Here is a 21236-nt window from a genome sequence, read left to right on the forward strand (position 1 = left end):
AAAATTTTTAGAAAATCAAACACTAATTTTTCGAAAATTTTAAAAGAAAAACACAAAGAGGACACCAAACTTAGAATTTTTATGAATCAAAAAGGGACTAAGAACATGCAAAATTCGAAAAACTAAAAGAAAAACAAAAGGCATGCAATGGACACCAAACTTAAAATATGAAACTAGACTCAACTAAAAGACTCTAAACCAACAAAAATAAAACAGTCCTAATCTAAGCAACAAGATAAGCCGTCAGTTGTCCAAACTCGAACAATCCCTGGCAACGGCGCCAAAAACTTGGTGCACGAAATTGCAATCACACTTTTGCAATCCCGCACAACTAACCAGCAAGTGCACTGGGTCGTCCAAGTAATACCTTGCGTGAGCAAGGGTCGATCCCACGGAGATTGTCGGCTTGAAGCAAGCTATGGTTATCTTGTAAATCTTAGTCAGGATATCAGAAATTATCAGGATTGATTGTAAATTGCAGAAGAACATGAAATGGTTACTTGTATTGCAGTAATGGAGAATAGGTTGGGGTTTGGAGATGCTCCATCCTCTGAATCTCTGCTTTCCTACTGTCTCCTTCTTCAAGCACGCAAGGCTCCTTCCATGGCAAGCTGTATGTAGGGTTTCACCGTTGTCAATGGCTACCTCCCATCCTCTCAGTGAAAGCGATTGCATATGCTCTGTCACAGCATAGCGGAATTCAGCTGTCGGTTCTCGGTCAGGCCGGAATAATATCCATCGATACTTTTGCGTCTGTCACTAACGCCCTGCCTGCTAGGAGTTTGAAGCACGTCACAGTCATTCAGTCATTGAATCCTACTCAGAATACCACAGACAAGGTTTAGACCTTCCGGATTCTCTTGAAAGCCGCCATCAGTTCTAGCTTATACCACGAAGATTCCGGTTAAAGAATCCAAGAGATAACTACTCAATCTAAGGTAGAACGGAGGTGGTTGTCAGGCACACGTTCATGGTTGAGAATGATGATGATTGTCACGGATCATCACATTCATCCGGATTAAGAACAAGTATTATCTTAGAATGGAAGCAAGCATGATTGAATGAGAAACAGTATTAATTGCATTAATCCATCAAGACACAGCAGAGCTCCTCACCCCCAACCATGGGGTTTAGAGACTCATGCTGTGGAAAGTACACAAAGAAAACGTGTAAAGTGTCATGAGGTACTGATACAATGTCAAAAGATCCTATTAATAGTAAACTAGTAACCTAAGGTATTACAGAAATGAGTAAATGACAGAAAAATCCACTTCCGGGCCCACTTGGTGTGTGCTTGGGCTGAGCAATGAAGCATTTTCGTGTAGAGACCTTTTCTGGAGTTAAACGCCAGCTTTCATGCCAGTTTGGGCGTTTAACTCCAAGTTTCATGCCAGTTCCAGCGTTTAACGCTGGAATTTCTGAGGCCGAATTGCTACGTCAGTTTGGGCCATCAAATCTTGGGCAAAGTATAGACTATCATATATTGCTGGAAAGCCCAGGATGTCTACTTTCCAATGCCATTGAGAGCGCGCCAATTGGGCTTCTGTAGCTCCAGAAAATCCACTTCGAGTGCAGGGAGGTCAGAATCCAACAGCATCTGCAGTCCTTTTCAGTCTCTGAATCAGATTTTTGCTCAGAACCTTCAATTTCAGTCAGAAAATACCTGAAATCACAGAAAAACACACAAACTCATAGTAAAGTCCAGAAAAGTGAATTTTAATTAAAAACTAATAAAAATATACTAAAAACTAACTAAAAGATACTAAAAACATACTAAAAACAATGCCAAAAAGCATACAAATTATCCGCTTATCAGAAATCAAAAAGATATGATTGAAAATTATTTTGAAAAAGATGTGATTAAAAGATATGATTGAGAAGATATGATTTGAAAAACAATTTAAAAAGATTTGATTTTGAAAAATTGATGACCTGCCTAACAAGAAAGATATGATTCAGATATTAAACCTTTCTCAACAGAAAAGGCAACATACTTGAAATGTTGAATCAAATCATTAATTGTTAGCAAGTATCTTTGAAAATGGAAAGAAATTGATTTTTAAAATATATGATTGAAAAGATATGATTTGAAAAAGATTTAATTTTGAAAAATTTTGAAAACTTGAAAAAAATTTGAATTAAAAACAAAATCTTCCCTCTTGTGCCATCCTGGTGTTAAACGCCCAGAATGGTATACATTTTGGCGTTTAACGCCCAAAACTCACCCCTTTTGGGCGTTAAACGCCTAGCCAGGCACCCTGGCTGGCGTTTAAACGCCAGTTTTCCTTCCTCACTGGGCGTTTTGAACGCCCAGCCTTTTTCTATGTAATTCCTCTACTGTATGTTCTGAATCTTCAATTCTCTGTATTATTGACTTGAAAAGACACAAATTAAAAATTTTTTGAATTTTTAATGATGAGGAATAATCAAAATGCAACTAAGACCAAATAAACAATGCATGTAAGACACCAAACTTAGAAGTTTGTATACTACTGACACTAACAAATTGAGAATGCATATGAGACAGAACAAAACACTCAAGACCAGAGAATTTAAAGATTAGAGCAAGGAAATCATCAAGAACAACTTGAAGATCAATGAAGACACATGAATGAATTCGAAAAATGCAAGAAGAAAAGAAACATGCAATTGACACCAAACTTAAAATGAGACACTAGACTTAACAAGAAACAAAATATTTTTGGTTTTTTTGATTTTGTAATTTTTTTGGATTTTTTCGAAAATTGAAAGAAAATAAGGATATCAAAATTCTTAATGAGAATTCCAGGAATCATGCAATGTTAGTCTAAAGCTTTAGTCTAAAGGAATTAGACATGGCTAGCCAAGCTTCAGCAGGACATTACATTCAAGAGCTAAATTGATGAGAATCAATCAGCTTTGGTGATGATAAGAACATCACCTTAAAACACTAGAATTCATTCTTAAGAACTCTGAAGAAAAATACCTAACCTAAGCAACAAGATGAACCGTCAGTTGTCCAAACTCAAACAATCCCCGGCAACGGCGCCAAAAACTTGGTGCACGAAATTGTGATCATCAATGGCGCCATCAACATGGTACGCTCAATTGCAATCTCAACTCTTTATCACAACTTCGCACAACTAACCAGCAAGTGCACTGGGTCGTCCAAGTAATAAACCTTACGTGAGTAAGGGTCGATCTCACGGAGATTGTTGGTATGAAGCAAGTTATGGTCATCTTGTAAATTTCAGTCAGGCAGATTCAAATGGTTATGGATGATTTATGAATAAAGCATAAAATAAAGATAGAGATACTTATGTAATTCATTGGTGAGAATTTCAGATAAGCGTATGGAGATGCTTTGTCCCTTCCGTCTCTCTGCTTTCCTACTGTCTTCATCCAATCCTTCTTACTCCTTTCCATGGCAAGCTGTATGTTGGGCATCATCGTTGTCAGTGGCTACAGTCCCGTCCTCTCAGTGAAAATGTTCAACGCGCTCTGTCACAGCACGGCTAATCATCTGTCGGTTCTCAATCAGGTTGGAATAGAATCCAGTGATTCTTTTGCGTCTGTCACTAACGCCCAACCTTCAGGAGTTCGAAGCTCGTCACAGTCATTCAATCCTTGAATCCTACTCAGAATACCACACACAAGGTTTAGACCTTTCGGATTCTCTTGAATGCCGCCATCAATTCTAGCTTATACCACGAAGATTCTGATTAAGGAATCCAAGAGATATCCACTCAATCTAAGGTAGAACGGAGGTGGTTGTCAGGCACACGTTCATAGGTGAGAATGATGATGAGTGTCACGGATCATCACATTCATCAAGTTGAGGAACAAGTGATATCTTAGAACAAGAATAAGCCAAATTGAATAGAAGAACAATAGTAATTGCATTAATACTCGAGGTACAGCAGAGCTCCACACCTTAATCTATGGTGTGTAGAAACTCCACCATTGAAAATACATAAGAACAAGGTCTAGGCATGGCCGAATGGCCAGCCTCCCAAAGAGGGTTCAATCATAAAAGCATGATCAAAAGATGAAAATACAATAGCAAAAGGTCCTATTTGTAGAGAACTAGTAGCCTAGGATTTTCAGAAATGAGTAAATGACATAAAAATCCACTTCCAGGCCCACTTGGTGTGTGCTTGGGCTGAGCATTGAAGCTTCCATTTGTAGAGACTTTTCTTGGAGTTAAACGCCAGCTTTTGTGCCAGTTTGGGCGTTTAACTCCCATTCTTGTGCCAGTTCCGTCGTTTTACGCTAGAATTCTTGAGCTGACTTGAAATGCCTATTTGGGCCATCAAATCTCGAGCAAAGTATGCACTATTATATATTGCGGGAAAGCCCAGGATGTCTACTTTCCAACGCAATTGAGAGCGTGCCAATTGGGCTTCTATAGCTCCAGAAAATCCACTTCGAGTGCAGGGAGGTCAGAATCCAACAGCATCTGCAGTCCTTTTCAGCCTCTGAATCAGATTTTTGCTCAGGTCCCTCAATTTCAGCCAGAAAATACCTGAAATCACAGAAAAACACACAAACTCATAGTAAAGTCCAGAAAAGTGAATTTTAACTAAAAAATAATAAAAATATAATAAAAACTAACTAAAACATACTAAAAATATACTAAAAACAATGCCAAAAAGCGTATAAATTATCCGCTCATCAGCCATCACCAGCCACCGTGGCATTCTCTCTCTCTCTCTCTCTCTCTCTCTCTCTCTCAACACTTTTCTCTGTCCCGCACGACGCCATCACTGCACCGTGCCGTTTCCCCTCTGCTGCGACTTTATCATCTCTCCTTTTTCTTTGCCAACGTCGCTGCTCTGTTGAGTCTGTTCAACTCATGTGCCGTTGTTGTCCTGCATTGTTACTCCGCGTATCTACTTTTATCTTCACCGGCGTCTCTCATCTCTCCGGCCATTTCTCCCCTATCCCTGTTAAGATTCACTACTCTCTCTTTTCTGCTTGGATTTTGGCATTTTACTTCATTAATTTGATTTCATGCTAATTAATAATTAGTTTTTGATAATGTAATTTTTCATATTTTAAAATTCTATTTTTTTCATGAATTTGATTTTGATTTATTTTTTGATGTTAGTGGCGGTTATTTTTGTTAATGAACGTAGTTCTGAACTTTTGATTTTGTTGGCTATTCTGTTTATAGATATATGATTGTATTTCTAATTTTTTTATCATATCTCCCTTTCTGCCATGCTGTGTTCATGCCATTCCTCCTGTGCAATACAAAAAATTCATATGACCGTGTAGTGTGTGGTTTATCATTAATTAGAAGAGGCTCTGCTTTGTTTTTATTGTTGTTTATCATTAATTAGTGATTTTTTATCCTTCTTTGTTTTTTTTTTCATTTTTGCTTATTTATTATATATTCTTTTGTATTTGATTTAATCTTTTTTTGTTTTTTGAATATTTTCTTTGTATCTGAAGTTGAACTAGAATCTAATTTAGTGTTTCTGTATTAAATCTTGTTGTTTATGTATAAGATGGACAGTTTTATCTCAACTCCTATTGAAAATAATAATGAGACAAAACTAACACATGATGATAATGGTCAACCAATGAACCAATTAAAGCAAATCTTCAAAAAAATTATAGTACAAATGATGCCATGATTCATCTTGTGCTTGATAACTTTTATTTAATATATGGTACTTTTGTTTATAATGTATGTTAATGTATTCATGTTTGTGTTATATTTTAACAGAGAACATGAAATTGTTTATTGGAAGTTGTATACTGACAATAAAAAAACATATATTTGATGTTGAAGACGTTATTTTATATTTTTTTAGAATTTAAGTTGTATTTTAACATTTTATTTTATGGACTATGATTTGTTATTTTGTATTTCTGAACTTGTAAGTTGTAATCTTGAATAAGATATGTTTGTGTGTTGTAATAATGTTTTGTGATTTTTTTATTTTTTAAAATTTTTCACTATAATTTTCATATAAATGTTCAATATAAGGAGACGAGTAATGGGGCCCGCGGAGAACGGGGATGGGGGCAATTATCCCCCCATGGCGGGGATCGGGGCAGTGATGGAGATAAAATCTGGAGGCGGGGACGGGGAGCAGAGAGGCATCCCCGGCCCTGCCCCACCCCATTGATATCCCTAGTTCCAGCACAGCAGGTTGGTTAGGCGGTGCCTGAGCCTAGCCCTGTCGTCGATGATTACATCCCTGAGTCTCCTCCGGTAGGTTTGGATATATCGATAGAGTCTCTTTCTACTCGCTCCTTTGACCCTTTCACCATAGAGCCTATTGAAACTTTCGCTGCAGCTTCTGGTCAGCCCTTAGCAGTTGGGCAGATTTCTCCTAGTGGTACAGTTTTCATAGGCGACAACAATGATGGTAGTCCCCAAAGTACATCAGAGGTCATCGTTATTTCTGACAACGAGGACATCGAGGAGATAGAGATTGTGGATCTGACTTCTGAGGATGATGGGGATCCTGAGATGGATATAGAGATCATGGACTTGACTTCTGACAGTGATTAGGTAGCGACCTTAGCATCTTCTTTGGGCAATTCTCTGGTTTAGTGTTCTTTTTTTCTTAGACTCTCACTTTTATTTTTCAGGAGATCAGGTTAGAAGACTAGGCTAGTCTGGACGTCAGATTAGGGGCTTCTTATATGGGCCAGACCTCGAAGATGTTTTGAGTTGTATATATATTCGTGGCTGTGAGAGAGTAACTAACTTGTCATCTTTTGAGTGATATATATATATATATATATATATATATATATATATATATATATCCTGTTTGTGTATGTATCTGTTTATTATTTTGGTTGCAATTCTATTTTATTTAAGGAAGGTTTTTCATAAAAATCAAGTTCCGTTAACCTGATTACAGGCTTGATATTATTAATAATAGTGTCGGTGTAGTTTTAAGTTGGTAACACTTGATGTTTCGATATGAGCATGCCATACTGAATATTGGGTCGTTACAAGTTACAACCGGCATCTACTAGATCCCACCACTTCCCTTTTCAAGGATGACCCAATTGCATTTCTCTTCATCTCCTGGGTCGACAACTTCTGCCACCCCAGCGCCACCATCACCAACCTCTCCCCTTCCCTCTGTTGCCTCGATCTCTAGTTCTTCGCCTACTAGAAGATCGTCGCCGATGACACCGGCTCCTACCTTTTTTTCTTCACTGCGCTCAATGACCTCCTCTCCCCTTGTAATGTTGTCCTTGACCGCCGATTCCGATGGATTCAGCATCTTAAGTTCTTCATCAAGTCCCCTAAAGACTCCACCGACTATGAATCCCTATTGAAGAGGAAAATCAAAGCCATATGAATTACCACACAACTGACCTTTTTTCAAGACAAGATTACTTATGAGGTGTTGCTGATGATCTTAGAGCCAATTTACGAGGTTCAATTTTCGAGTAAGAGTTTCGCCTTTCGTCCCAATAGGACTCCTCACATTGTGTTAAAGGTTATTAAGAAGATTTTTGCATGGTATTTATGATATATGAAAGGTGATTTAAATAGTTGATTTATGTGGTATAGAAGATTGAAAAAGTTTGGAATTTAGAAAAAAAGAAATAATAGTAGAATTGAGATTGAAAATAAAGGAGTAAAGTACCAACCCGGTCCCTGTCCATTTTCTCGAATGACAACGCGATCCATTTTGATCCCTGACTCTGTGCTCCGTCTGCCAACACAGTCCTTCTGTCACTTTCACGGCAAAAATTCGACGGAAATTGCTGATGTGTGTAGGCGTGTGGATGACATGGATGGTTTGGGTGGTTACGTGGAAGATGGAAACCCACGTGGCTAGGTGAAATGGACAAAGGTCCTTTCTGTCCTCGTCCATAACACAAAAATGCCATCGTTTTGAGGTTTCCAAGCGTCTTTATTAGACGAGTTTGGTCGTCTATCTTCCCTGTTTCATGTATGGAACTGATACCACCATGAGCAATAGCAGAGATCGTGGGAGTGGAAGAGATGCGTCGAACGATGAGGGTAGGAGTATTTTTGTGAGCTCCATTGGCAGTGCTGGAGTGAGGACGAAGAAAAAATTCATTGCCTCGAAATGTAATTGTGGGATTCATGCAATTCTATTCTTGTCGTCAACACAGTCGAATCCTAATAGGCTATTCTTTGGATGCCCAAATTTCAAGGTATGAAATAATTAGTTATGTTCGTATTCCTGCCAAGATCTATAGCAAGCATCTCTTCATTACAATTCTAGTTTTTCTTTTTTTTTTACTTTGTAGACTGCAGAATCTCATTGCAAATATTTTCTATGGCTGGATGAATATGTTTTACTATTTGAAGAGGAGGAAATAAATGATGACAACCTTTATGGTCGGAATCCAAAGCAAAATCATTTGTTAGATGTAGCTGTTTTGATGGAGATGAAAGTGACTAAGTTAGAGGACAGAATTTCTGGGTTAGAGTTACAGATGAAAAATTCTAGACACGTTAAGTGTAATAGAGGTTTTAATTATCCATTGATGGCTGTTGTGTTTGTATTTGGAGTTGTATTTGCAAATTATCTCCATTAAATTGGATAGCGGATAGTAAGTCTATGATGTTGTTTTTGTTTTGGAAGTGTCAGTTGCTAAAATAGTTGTATCACTTAACAGTGTAAATTTGAATTTATTAAATGGAATAACTGTGTTGGTTGTTTGGAAAAGATTGACTGTGTCAAAAAATAGAATGTGTTATACTCGAGTTCTTTCATTCCATGAAAAGCAATCCAATAATAAATAACAATAATATGTAACATTAATAACTTCTTACAGTAACCAAATGTCAACATCTTGTGCACAAGGTGACTCCAAAAGTGGGTAACATATAGCCCTATACCAACATTAGCAACACAAAGATAAATAGAGTATTATAGGTCCTTAATTCACACAGGCTATCAAAACAAAAAGCAAAAGACTGTTTGTTGTGGCTGTATGTAAACTAGTTTATCAAAAAGACAACATCTACTTGTTGGAATATAAACCTAGGACTACACTTTTAGTTCTTTGTAGGAGGCCTAAATTCAGGAGTGGAAATGAACTTGAATAGTCTTGATGCATTCCCGGAAGTTGTTGCGGTCATTGTCTCGACACTAAGTCCATGTTGTGTGCTGATAGGAGTGGGAGGCCTGAAGTGAGGTCCAATGATTGGAGGACTCTGATTCACCATAGAAGCTTGAGCATAGGTGGAGGAAATTGGTGGCCTAACAATTGGTTGCTTCATCCTTTGTGTAAGTGGGTTATTCAAGTTGGGGATTTCAGATACTCCCTGTAAACCAATAGTATTGCATTATGTGAAACAAAAATAAGATTAAGACATTGCTATTTATAATGCAATTGTGAATTATGTCACTTACTACTTCTAGTTGGGGAGCAGACTATGAAAGAGGAATTTTATCTCCTTGTCCCATTGTTATACCTTCTTTTGGTATTGATTTAGATAGCTTCTTTTTTTGTTTTTTTTTTTTTTGCCTTTGTCTACATTCATAAATAGTATACATCTCAATTTATAGTCAACAATAAAACTCATGATGAACACATTTAAACTAAGTAACCCTACAAACTACTTACCATAGGATCTAGAAAAGTTCCTTTAACACTAGCATTCAGATTGTTTCCCTCACTAAACTGGTTCTGTGTGGGTCATTATACAGAGATGGCAATTAAATGCTTCATCAAATTTTACAATGACAATTAAAACCCTGACCAACCTATCATGTGACACTTAAATTCTTAACCATTTTGATTATACGACAAATCAAACCCTAAAGAAGCTATACCTGTGTGGTGCTAACAGAGTCCATTGCTGGAGCAGACTTCTTCAAAGCCCTCCTTTTCTTCTTGGTCATAAGCTTCCAATTAGGATTTTTGGGTGGATTGGAGCATGTTTTGTAGTAATGACCCGTTTGGCCACACTTGTTACAAGTCACCTCGAATGTCTTCTTAGCCTTGTGGGAATGCATCTTCGTCTCCACAGAATCGACTTTTCTCTTCATTTTTGGACGATGAGTAGCTTTCTTAATTGGGGGAGTGGTGCGCGAAATTGTGAATAATACTTTTCACAACTCTCATAATCCCTGGTCATGAACTCCAAAAAACTTGGTGGTTCAATTCCATGGCATTACACAACTTCGCACAACTAACCAGCAAGTGCACTGGGTCGTCCAAGTAATACCTTACGTGAGTAAGGGTCGATCCCACGGAGATTGTTGCTATGAAGCAAGCTATGGTCATCTTGCAAATCTTAGTTAGGCAGACTCAAATGTATATGGTGATGAACGAAAATAACATAAAAGATAAAGATAGAGATACTTATGTAATTCATTGGTAGGAACTTCAGATAAGCGCATGAAGATGCCTTCCCTTCCGTCTCTCTGCTTTCCTACTGTCTTCATCCAATCCTTCCTACTCCTTTCCATGGCAAGCTCGTGTAGGGTTTCACCATTGTCAATGGCTACCTCCCATCCTCTCAGTGAAAGCGATTGCATATGCCCTGTCACGGCATAGCAGAATTCAGCTGTCGGTTCTCGGTCAGGCCGGAATAATATCCATTGATACTTTTGCGTCTGTCACTAACGCCCCGCCTGCTAGGAGTTTGAAGCACGTCACAGTCATTCAGTCATTGAATCCTACTCAGAATACCACAGACAAGGTTAGACCTTCCGGATTCTCTTGAATGCTGCCATCAGTTCTCGCCTATACCACGAAGACTCTGATCTCACGGAATGGTTGGCTCGTTTGTCAGGCGAGCACTCGGTTGTCAGGCGATCAACCATGCATCGTGCAATCAGGAATCCAAGAGATATTCACTAGAGCCTTGGTTGCTTGTAGAACAAAAGTGGTTGTCAGTCACCTTGTTCATAAGTGAGAATGATGATGAGTGTCATGGATCATCACATTCATCAAGTTGAAGAACAAGTGATATCTTGGACAAAGAACAAGCGGAATTGAATGGAAGAACAATAGTAATTGCATTAATACTCGAGGTACAGCAGAGCTCCACACCTTAATCTATGGTGTGTAGAAACTCCACCGTTGAAAATACATAAGCATAAGGTCTAGGCATGGCCGAATGGCCAGCCTCCCAATGATCTAAGATAGCATAAAACGAAGATAGCTACCAAAGTCTTCTAATACAATAGTAAAAGGTCCTACTTATAGATAACTAGTAGCCTAAGGTTTACAGAAATGAGTAAATGACATAAAAATCCACTTCCGGGCCCACTTGGTGTGTGCTTGGGCTGAGCAATGAAGCAATTTCGTGTAGAGACTCTTCTTGGAGTTAAACGCCAGCTTTTATGCCAGTTTGGGCGTTTAACTCCCATTGGGTGCCAGTTCCAGCGTTTAACGCTGGGATTCTTGAGGTGACTTTGAACGCCGGTTTGGGCCATCAAATCTTGGGCAAAGTATGGACTATCATATATTGCTGGAAAGCCCAGGATGTCTACTTTCCAACGCTGTTGAGAGCGCGCCAATTGGGCTTCTGTAGCTCCAGAAAATCCACTTCGAGTGCAGGGAGGTCAGAATCCAACAGCATCTGCAGTCCTTTTCAGTCTCTGAATCAGATTTTTGCTCAGGTCCCTCAATTTCAGCCAGAAAATACCTGAAATCACAGAAAAACACACAAACTCATAGTAAAGTCCAGAAAAGTGAATTTTAACTAAAAACTAATAAAAATATACTAAAAACTCAACTAAAACTATCAAAAACATACTAAAAACAATGCCAAAAAGTGTATAAATTATCCGCTCATCACAACACCAAACTTAAATTGTTGCTTGTCCTCAAGCAACTGAAAATCAAATAAGATAAAAAGAAGAGAATATGCAATGAATTCCAAAAACATCTATGAAGATCAGTATTAATTAGATGAGCGGGGCTTTTAGCTTTTTGTCTCTGAACAGTTTTGGCATCTCACTCTATCCTTTGAAATTCAGAATGGTTGGCTTCTTTAGAAACTCAGAATCCAGATAGTGTTATTGATTCTCCTAGTTAAGTATGATGATTCTTGAACACAGCTACTTTATGAGTCTTGGCCGTGGCCCAAAGCACTCTGTCTTCCAGTATTACCACCGGATACATACATGCCACAGACACAAAATTGGGTGAACCTTTTCAGATTGTGACTCAGCTTTGCTAAAGTCCCCAATTAGAGGTGTCCAGGGTTCTTAAGCACACTCTTTTTGCCTTGGATCACAACTTTATTCTTTCTTTTTCTTTCTTTTTCTCTTCTATTTTTTTTTCGGTTTTCTTCTTTCTTTTTTTTTTTCGCTTGCTTTTTCTTTTTTTTTTTGTATTCACTGCTTTTTCTTGCTTCAAGAATCATTTTTAATGATTTTTCAGATCCTCAGTAACATGTCTCCTTTTTCATCATTCTTTTAAGAGCCAACCTTCATGAACCACAAATTCAAGATACATATGCACTGTTTAAGCATACATTCAGAGAACAAGAGTGTTGCCACCACATCAAAATAATTAAACTATTATAAAATTCAAAATTCATGCAATTCTTTCCTTTTTTCTCAATTAAGCACGTTATTATTCAAGAAAGGTGATGGATTCATATGACATTCATAACTTTAAGGCATAGACACTAAGACACTAATGATCACAAGACACAAACATGGATAAACATAAGCATAAAATTCGAAAAACAGAAGAATAAAGAACAAGGAAATCAAAGAACGGGTCCACCTTAGTGATGGCGGCTCTTTCTTCCTCTTGAAGATCCTATGGAGTGCTTGAGCTCCTCAATGTCTCTTCCTTGTCTTTGTTGCTCCTCCCTCATGATTCTTTGGTCTTCTCTAATTTCATGAAGGATGATGGAGTGTTCTTGATGCTCCACCCTTAGTTGTCCCATGTTGGAACTTAGTTCTCCTAGGGAGGTGTTCAGTTGCTCCCAATAGTTTTGTGGAGGAAAGTGCATCCCTTGGGGTATCTCAGGGATCTCATGATGAGTAGGGTCTCTTGTGTGCTCCATCCTTTTCTTAGTGATGGGCTTATCCTCCTCAATGGGGATGTCTCCCTCTATGTCAACTCCAACTGAATAACAGAGGTGACAAATGAGATGAGGAAAGGCTAGCCTTGCCAAGGTGGAAGACTTGTCCGCCACTTTATAGAGTTCTTGGGCTATAACCTCATGAACTTCCACTTCTTCTCCAATCATGATGCTATGAATCATGATGGCCCGGTCTAGAGTAACTTCGGACCGGTTGCTAGTGGGAATGATTGAGCGTTGGATGAACTCCAACCATCCTCTAGCCACGGGTTTGAGGTCATGCCTTCTCAATTGAACCGGCTTGCCTCTTGAATCTCTCTTCTATTGTGCGCCCTCTTCACATATGACTGTGAGGACTTGGTCCAACCTTTGATCAAAGTTGACCCTTCTAGTGTAAGGATGTTCATCTCCTTGCATCATAGGCAAGTTGAACGCTACCCTCACACTTTCCGGACTGAAATCCAAGTATTTCCCCCGAACCATAGTAAGATAATTCTTTGGATTCGGGTTCATACTTTGATCATGGTTCTTTGTGATCCATGCATTGGCATAGAACTCTTGAACCATCAAGATTCCGACTTGTTGAATGGGGTTGGTAAGTACTTCCCAACCTCTTCTTCGAATCTCATGGCGGATTTCCGGATATTCACCCTTTTTGAGTGAAAAGGGGACCTCGGGGATCACCTTCTTCAAGGCCACAACTTCATAGAAGTGGTCTTGATGCACCCTTGAGATGAATCTCTCCATCTCCCATGACTCGGAGGTGGAAGCTTTTGCCTTCCCTTTCCTCTTTCTAGAGGTTTCTCCGGCCTTGGATGCCATAAATGGTTATGGAAAAACGAAAAAGCAACGCTTTTACCACACCAAACTTAAAAGGTTTGCTCGTCCTCGAGCAAAAGAAGAAAGAAGAGAGTAGAAGAAGAAGAAATGAGGGAGAAAGGGGTGGCTTTGTATTCGGCCAAAGAAGGGGAGAAGTGGTGTTTAGGTTGTGTGAAAATGAAGGAGTGAAGAAGGGTATTTATAGGAGAGAGGTGAGATGGAGTTCGGCCATTATGGGTGGGTTTAGGTGGGAAAGTGGTTTGAATTTGAATGGAAGGTTAGGTGGGGTTTTATGGGGTGGATGTGAGTGGTGAAGAGAAAGATGGGATTTGATAGGTGAAGGGTTTTTGGGGAAGAGGTATTGAGGTGATTGGTGAATGGGGGAAGAAGAGAGAGAGTGGTGGTGGGGTCCTGTGGGGTCCACAGATCCTGTGGTGTCAAGAAAAAGTCATCCCTGCACCAAATGTTGCTCAAAATCACGTTTTGAGCCATTTCTGGCGTTAAACGCCGGGCTGGTGCCCATTCCTGGCGTTTAACGCCAGGTTCTTGCCCTTTTCTGGCGTTTAACGCCAGTCTGGTGCCCCTTTCTGGCGTTAAACGCCCAGAATGGTGCCAAACTGGGCGTTAAACGCCCAACAGCTAACCTCACTGGCGTTTAAACGCCAGCAACATCTTCTTCCAGGGTGTGCTATTTTTCTTCCTGTTTTTCATTTTGTTTTTTCTTTTTTCATTGATTTTGTGACTTCTCATGATCATCAACCTACAAAAAAAAGATAAAATAAGAAAAGGAAATAGTTAATTATAAAACATTGGGTTGCCTCCCAACAAGCGCTTCTTTAATGTCATTAGCTTGACAGAGGACTCTCATGGAGCCTCACAGATGCTCAGAGTCATGTTGGAACCTCCCAACACCAAACTTAGAGTTTGACTGTGGGGGTTCAACACCAAACTTAGAGTTTGGTTGTGGCCTCCCAACACCAAACTTAGAGTTTGACTGTGGGGGCTCTGTTTGTCTCTGATTTGAGAGAAACTCTTCATGCTTCTTCTCCATGGTGACAGAGGGATATCCTTGAGCCTTAAACACCAAGGATTTTTCATTCACTTGAATGATCAGTTCACCTCTATCAACATCAATCACAGCCTTTGCTGTGGCTAGGAAGGGTCTGCCAAGGATGATAGATTCATCCATGCACTTCCCAGTCTCTAGGACTATGAAATCAGTAGGGATGTAATGGTCTTCAACTTTTACCAAAACATTCTCTACAAGTCCATAAGCTTGTATTCTTGAGTTGTCTGCCATCTCTAGTGAGATTTTTGCAGCTTGCACCTCAAAGATCCCTAGCTTCTCCATTACAGAGAGAGGCATGAGGTTCACACTTGACCCTAAGTCACACAGGGCCTTCTTGAAGGTCATGGTGCCTATGGTACAAGGTATTGAAAACTTCCCAGGATCTTGTCTCTTTTGAGGTAATTTCTGCCTAGACAAGTCATCCAGTTCTTTGGTGAGCAAAGGAGGTTCATCTTCCCAAGTCTCATTTCCAAATAACTTGTCATTTAGCTTCATGATTGCTCCAAGGTATTTAGCAACTTGCTCTTCAGTGACATACTCATCCTCTTCAGAGGAAGAATACTCATCAGAGCTCATGAAAGGCAGAAGTAAGTCCAATGGAATCTCTATGGTCTCATTTTGAGCCTCAGATTCCCATGGTTCCTCATTGGGGAACTCAGAGGAGGTTGGTGCACGCCCACTGAGGTCTTCCTTAGTGGCGTCCATCTCCTCTCTTTCCTCTCCATATTCGGCCATGGTTATGGCTTTGCACTCTCCTTTTGGATTTTCTTCTGTGTTGCTTGGGAGAGTACTAGGAGGGAGTTCAGTAACTTTCTTGCTCAGCTGTCCCACTTGTGCCTCCAAATTCCTAATGGAGGACCTTGTTTCAGTCATGAAACTTTGAGTGGTTTTGATTAGATCAGAGACCATGGTTGCTAAGTCAGAGGGGTTCTGCTTAGCATTCTCTGTCTGTTGCTGAGAAGATGATGGAAAAGGCTTGTTATTACTAAACCTGTTTCTTCCACCATTATTATTATTGAAACCTTGTTGAGGTCTCTCTTGATTCTTCCATGAGAAATTTGGGTGATTTCTCCATGAAGAATTATAGGTGTTTCCATAGGGTTCTCCTAGGTAATTCACCTCTTCTATTGAAGGGTTCTCAGGATCATAAGCTTCTTCTTCAGATGAAGAGATCCTCCAGCAGAGCTATCCAAAGACATCTTGGATAGTTCAGAAAGACCATCATAGAAAATACCTATGATGCTCCATTTAGAAAGCATGTCTGAGGGACATTTTCTGATTAATTGTTTGTATCTTTCCCAAGCTTCATAGAGGGATTCTCCATCCTTCTGTCTGAAGGTTTGGACTTCCACTCTAAGCTTGCTCAATTTTTGAGGTGGAAAGAACTTTGCCAAGAAGGCATTGACTAGCTTTTCCCAAGAGTCCAGGCTTGCTTTAGGCTGAGAATCCAACCATATTCTAGCTCTGTCTTTTACAGCAAAAGGGAATAGCATGAGTCTATAGACCTCAGGGTCTACCCCATTAGTCTTGACAGTGTCACAGATTTGCAAGAACTCAGCTAAAAACTGATGAGGATCTTCCAGTGGAAGTCCATGGAACTTGCAATTCTGTTGCATTAGAGAAACTAATTGAGGCTTAAGCTCAAAGTTGTTTGCTCTAATGGCAGGGATGGAGATGCTTCTCCCATAGAAGTCGGGAGTAGGTGCAGTAAAGTCACCCAGCACCTTCCTTGCATTGTTGGCATTGTTGTTGTTTTCGGCTGCCATGGCTTCTTCTTCCTTGAAGATTTCTGTTAGGTCCTCAACTATGAACGTGTGCCTGACAACCACCTCCGTTCATAGAGATTTGTGCCTTAGCTTCTCTTAGCTTTTGCTTCAAGGTTCTTTCAGGTTCAGGGTCAGCTTCAACAGGAATGCCTTTTGTCTCTGCTCCTGCTCATATGAAAGAGAAGAGAACAAGAAAATATGGAATCCTCTATGTCACAGTATAGAGATTCCTTGAGGTGTCAGAGGAAAAGAAATTTAGAAGGTAGAAGTAGAAAATTCGAACTTATCAAAGAAGATGGAGTTTGAATTTTGCATTAAGGGATAGTGTTAGTCCATAAATGGAAGGATGTAAGAAGAAGGGAAGTAATTTTCGAAAATTAAGTAAAAGATTTTGAAAACATTTTGAAAAACACTAATTGATTTTCGAAAATAAAAGTGGGAAAGAAATCAAATGATTTTTTGAAAAAGATTTTGAAATTAGAAATTAAAAAGATTTGATTGAAAATTATTTTGAAAAAGATGTGATTAAAAAGATTTGATTGAAAAGTTATGGTTTTAAAAAGATATGATTGAAAAGATATGATTTGAAAACAATTTTAAAAAGATTTGATTTTTAAAAATTAATAACTTGGCTATCAAGAAAAAGATATGATCCAAACATTAAACCTTTCTCAACAGAAAAGGCAACATATTTGATTTGTTGAATCAAATCATTAATTGATAGCAAGTATCTTTGAAAAAGGAAAGAAATTGATTTTGAAAACATTTGATTGAAAAGATATGATTTGAAAAAGATTTGATTTTGAAAAACTTTTGAAAACTTGAAAATAAAATTGATTTGAAAACAAAATCTTCCCCCTTGTGCCATCCTGGCGTTAAACGCCCAGAATGGTGCACATTCTGGCGTTTAACGCCCAAACTACTACCCTTTTGGGCGTTAAACGCCCAGCCAGGCACCCTGGCTGGCGTTTAAACGCCAGTCTGTCTTCTTCACTGGGCATTTTCGAATGCCCAGCTTTTTCTGTGTGATTCCTCTGCAGTATGTTCTGAATCTTCAATTCTCTGTATTATTGACTTGAAAAGACACAAATTAAAAATATTTTTGGATTTTTAATAATAAGGAATAATCAAAATGCAACTAAAATCAAATAATAATGCATGCAAGACACCAAACTTAGCAGTTTGTATACCATTGACACTAACAAAATGAGAATGCAACACTCAAGTCAATAGAATTCAAAGATCAAAACAAAGAAATCATCAAGAACAACTTGAAGATCAATGAGGACACATGCATGAATGCAATAAGAACAGAAACATGCAATTGACACTAAACTTAAGATGAGACTCTAGACTCAAACAAAAAATATTTTTGGATTTTATGATTTTGTAATTTTTTTGGGTTTTTCGAAAATTAAGTGGAAAGGAAAATAAAGGTATCAAAATTCTTAATGAGAATTCCAGGAATCGTGCAATGTTAGTCTAAAGCTTTAGTCTAAAGAAATTAGACATGGCCGGCCAAGCTTCAGCAGGACATTGCATTTAAGAGCTAAATTGATGAGAATCAATCAGCCTTGGTGATGATAAGAACATCACCTTGAAACACTAGAATTCATTCTTTAAGAACTCTGAAGAAAAATACCTAATCTAAGCAACAAGATGAACCGTCAGTTGTCCATACTCGAACAATCCCCGGCAACGGCGCCAAAAACTTGGTGCGCGAAATTATGAACAATACTTTTCACAACTCTCATAATCCCTGGTCATGAACTCCAAAAAACTTGGTGGTTCAATTCCATGGCATTACACAACTTCGCACAACTAACCAGCAAGTGCACTGGGTCGTCCAAGTAATACCTTACGTGAGTAAGGGTCGATCCCACGGAGATTGTTGCTATGAAGCAAGCTATGGTCATCTTGCAAATCTTAGTCAGGCAGACTCAAATGTATATGGTGATGAATGAAAATAACATAAAAGATAAAGATAGAGATACTTATGTAATTCATTGGTAGGAACTTCAGATAAGCGCATGAAGATGCCTTCCCTTCCGTCTCTCTGCTTTCCTACTGTCTTCATCCAATCCTTCCTACTCCTTTCCATGGCAAGCTCGTGTAGGGTTTCACCGTTGTCAATGGCTACCTCCCATCCTCTCAGTGAAAGCGATTGCATATGCCCTGTCACGGCATAGCGGAATTCAGCTGTCGGTTCTCGGTCAGGCCGGAATAATATCCATTGATACTTTTGCGTCTGTCACTAACGCCCCGCCTGCTAGGAGTTTGAAGCACGTCACAGTCATTCAGTCATTGAATCCTACTCAGAATACCACAGACAAGGTTAGACCTTCCGGATTCTCTTGAATGCTGCCATCAGTTCCCGCCTATACCACGAAGACTCTGATCTCACGGAATGGTTGGCTCGTTTGTCAGGCGAGCACTCGGTTGTCAGGCGATCAACCATGCATCGTGCAATCAGGAATCCAAGAGATATTCACTAGAGCCTTGGTTGCTTGTAGAACAAAAGTGGTTGTCAGTCACCTTGTTCATAAGTGAGAATGATGATGAGTGTCACGGATCATCACATTCATCAAGTTGAAGAACAAGTGATATCTTGGACAAAGAACAAGCGGAATTGAATGGAAGAACAATAGTAATTGCATTAATACTCGAGGTACAGCAGAGCTCCACACCTTAATTTATGGTGTGTAGAAACTCCACCGTTGAAAATACATAAGCATAAGGTCTAGGCATGGCCGAATGGCCAGCCTCCCAATGATCTAAGATAGCATAAAACGAAGATAGCTACCAAAGTCTTCTAATACAATAGTAAAAGGTCCTACTTATAGATAACTAGTAGCCTAAGGTTTACAGAAATGAGTAAATGACATAAAAATCCACTTCCGGGCCCACTTGGTGTGTGCTTGGGCTGAGCAATGAAGCAATTTCGTGTAGAGACTCTTCTTGGAGTTAAACGCCAGCTTTTATGCCAGTTTGGGCGTTTAACTCCCATTTGGGTGCCAATTCCAGCGTTTAACGCTGGGATTTCTTGAGGTGACTTTGAACGCCGGTTTGGGCCATCAAATCTTGGGCAAAGTATGGACTATCATATATTGCTGGAAAGCCCAGGATGTCTACTTTCCAACGCCGTTGAGAGCGCGCCAATTGGGCTTCTGTAGCTCCAGAAAATCCACTTCGAGTGCAGGGAGGTCAGAATCCAACAGCATCTGCAGTCCTTTTCAGTCTCTGAATCAGATTTTTGCTCAGGTCCCTCAATTTTAGCCAGAAAATACCTGAAATCACAGAAAAACACACAAACTCATAGTAAAGTCCAGAAAAGTGAATTTTAACTAAAAACTAATAAAAATATACTAAAAACTCAACTAAAACTATCAAAAACATACTAAAAACAATGCCAAAAAGTGTATAAATTATCCGCTCATCAGGGAGGTAGTGGCTGTGGTGAATCAGTTGGGGTCCAGTATTCTTCACTGTTAACTGGACTAATGCAGTTTCTTCAATCTTACATCAATCTAAACAGCCGATCCTAATAATCTGTTCCAACTTTCAATAATTTTTAACACATCTCTACACTTTCATCTTATTTAAATACATAAAACTCCTAGGAGATGGCAACAGAAACAATATTTTAACCTCTCTCTACCCCACCACGGTTGAATGAGGACCACACACAAGCAAAACAATGAAAGGGACAGTAGCGACACTAACCTCAGCAATCAGTGCTGTGTGCCAAACCGTTCAACTTCTGTCAACAGCGCCGTCCAATAACTGTCTACGTCTCCGTCAGAAGCTTCATCAGCAACCTTGTCACCAAGTTTTTCACCACTCACCCTTGCCTTGATGGAGAAGAGAGTTGTCTGTTAGGCTGCGTTTGTTTACAGAGACAAGACATTGAGACATGGACACAGAGACACAAAATCATGTTTGGCAGAGGAGACATGGACAAAGATAGTGTGTCCAGAGACACTAAATTAGTGTATTTTGTGTCCATCCTGACAGGAAGGACACAGGGACACTAACAAGGGACACAACTTATTTTTCATTCTTTTTTTCATTATTTTTGTTAATTTCTCATAATTATATTTTTATTATTATATTTTTCATCTCAAATTTTTTGAATGAAAAAAAGAGAATAAATTAGATTTTCATAATTTGTTCTAGTTTATCACCAAACAGAATACAAGAACACAAAATTTTGTGTCTCTGTCCATCAATGTCTTGTCCTGTCCTGTTCTCAGTGTCTTGTCCTGTCCTGTTCTCGAAAACAAACATAGCCTTAGGGTTTAGAATGTAATTGTGTTAGAAGATCAAGGGGTCTTTAGGAGATAACATATAAGGTGCGAAACCAAACGACGCTTGAAAACCTCAAAACGATGGCGTTTTTGTGTTGTGGACGAGGATAGAAAGGATCTGTCCATTTCACCTAGCCACGTGGGCTTCTATCTTCCACGTAACCACCCAAGCCATCCATGTCATCTACTCGCCTACACACGTCAGTAATTTCCATCAAGTTTTCGCTGTGAAAGTGACAGGAGGATTGCATTGGCAGACGAAACACAGAGTCAGGGACCGA

At 39.2% G+C, this 21236-nt stretch overlaps 1 protein-coding gene and 1 non-coding gene across 2 annotated transcripts; both read left to right on the forward strand.

Annotated features, from left to right (window-relative positions):
* Positions 1-7914: 7914 nt before the first annotated feature.
* On the forward strand, positions 7915-8532 carry LOC130963046 (uncharacterized protein At4g04775-like). The gene is made up of 2 exons (XM_057889196.1): positions 7915-8145; positions 8242-8532. The coding sequence occupies exons 1-2, from the start codon at positions 7915-7917 to the stop codon at positions 8530-8532; spliced, it is 522 nt and encodes a 173-aa protein (XP_057745179.1).
* Positions 8533-16135: 7603 nt separating this feature from the next.
* LOC130963898 (small nucleolar RNA R71) lies at positions 16136-16243 on the forward strand. Its single transcript, XR_009080015.1, has one exon. It is a non-coding gene; the product is annotated as a small nucleolar RNA R71 (small nucleolar RNA).
* Positions 16244-21236: the final 4993 nt, after the last annotated feature.

Source organism: Arachis stenosperma, chromosome 2 (assembly GCF_014773155.1).
Source record: "Arachis stenosperma cultivar V10309 chromosome 2, arast.V10309.gnm1.PFL2, whole genome shotgun sequence".
Taxonomy (NCBI): Eukaryota; Viridiplantae; Streptophyta; class Magnoliopsida; order Fabales; family Fabaceae; genus Arachis; species Arachis stenosperma.

Coding starts and splice junctions, on each gene's coding strand:
- LOC130963046 (XM_057889196.1), top strand. CDS start 7,915: ATGTATGGAACTGATACCACCATGAGCAATAGCAGAGATCGTGGGAGT. Junction 8,146..8,241: donor TTGGATGCCCAAATTTCAAG/GTATGAAATAAT, acceptor TTTACTTTGTAG/ACTGCAGAATCTCATTGCAA.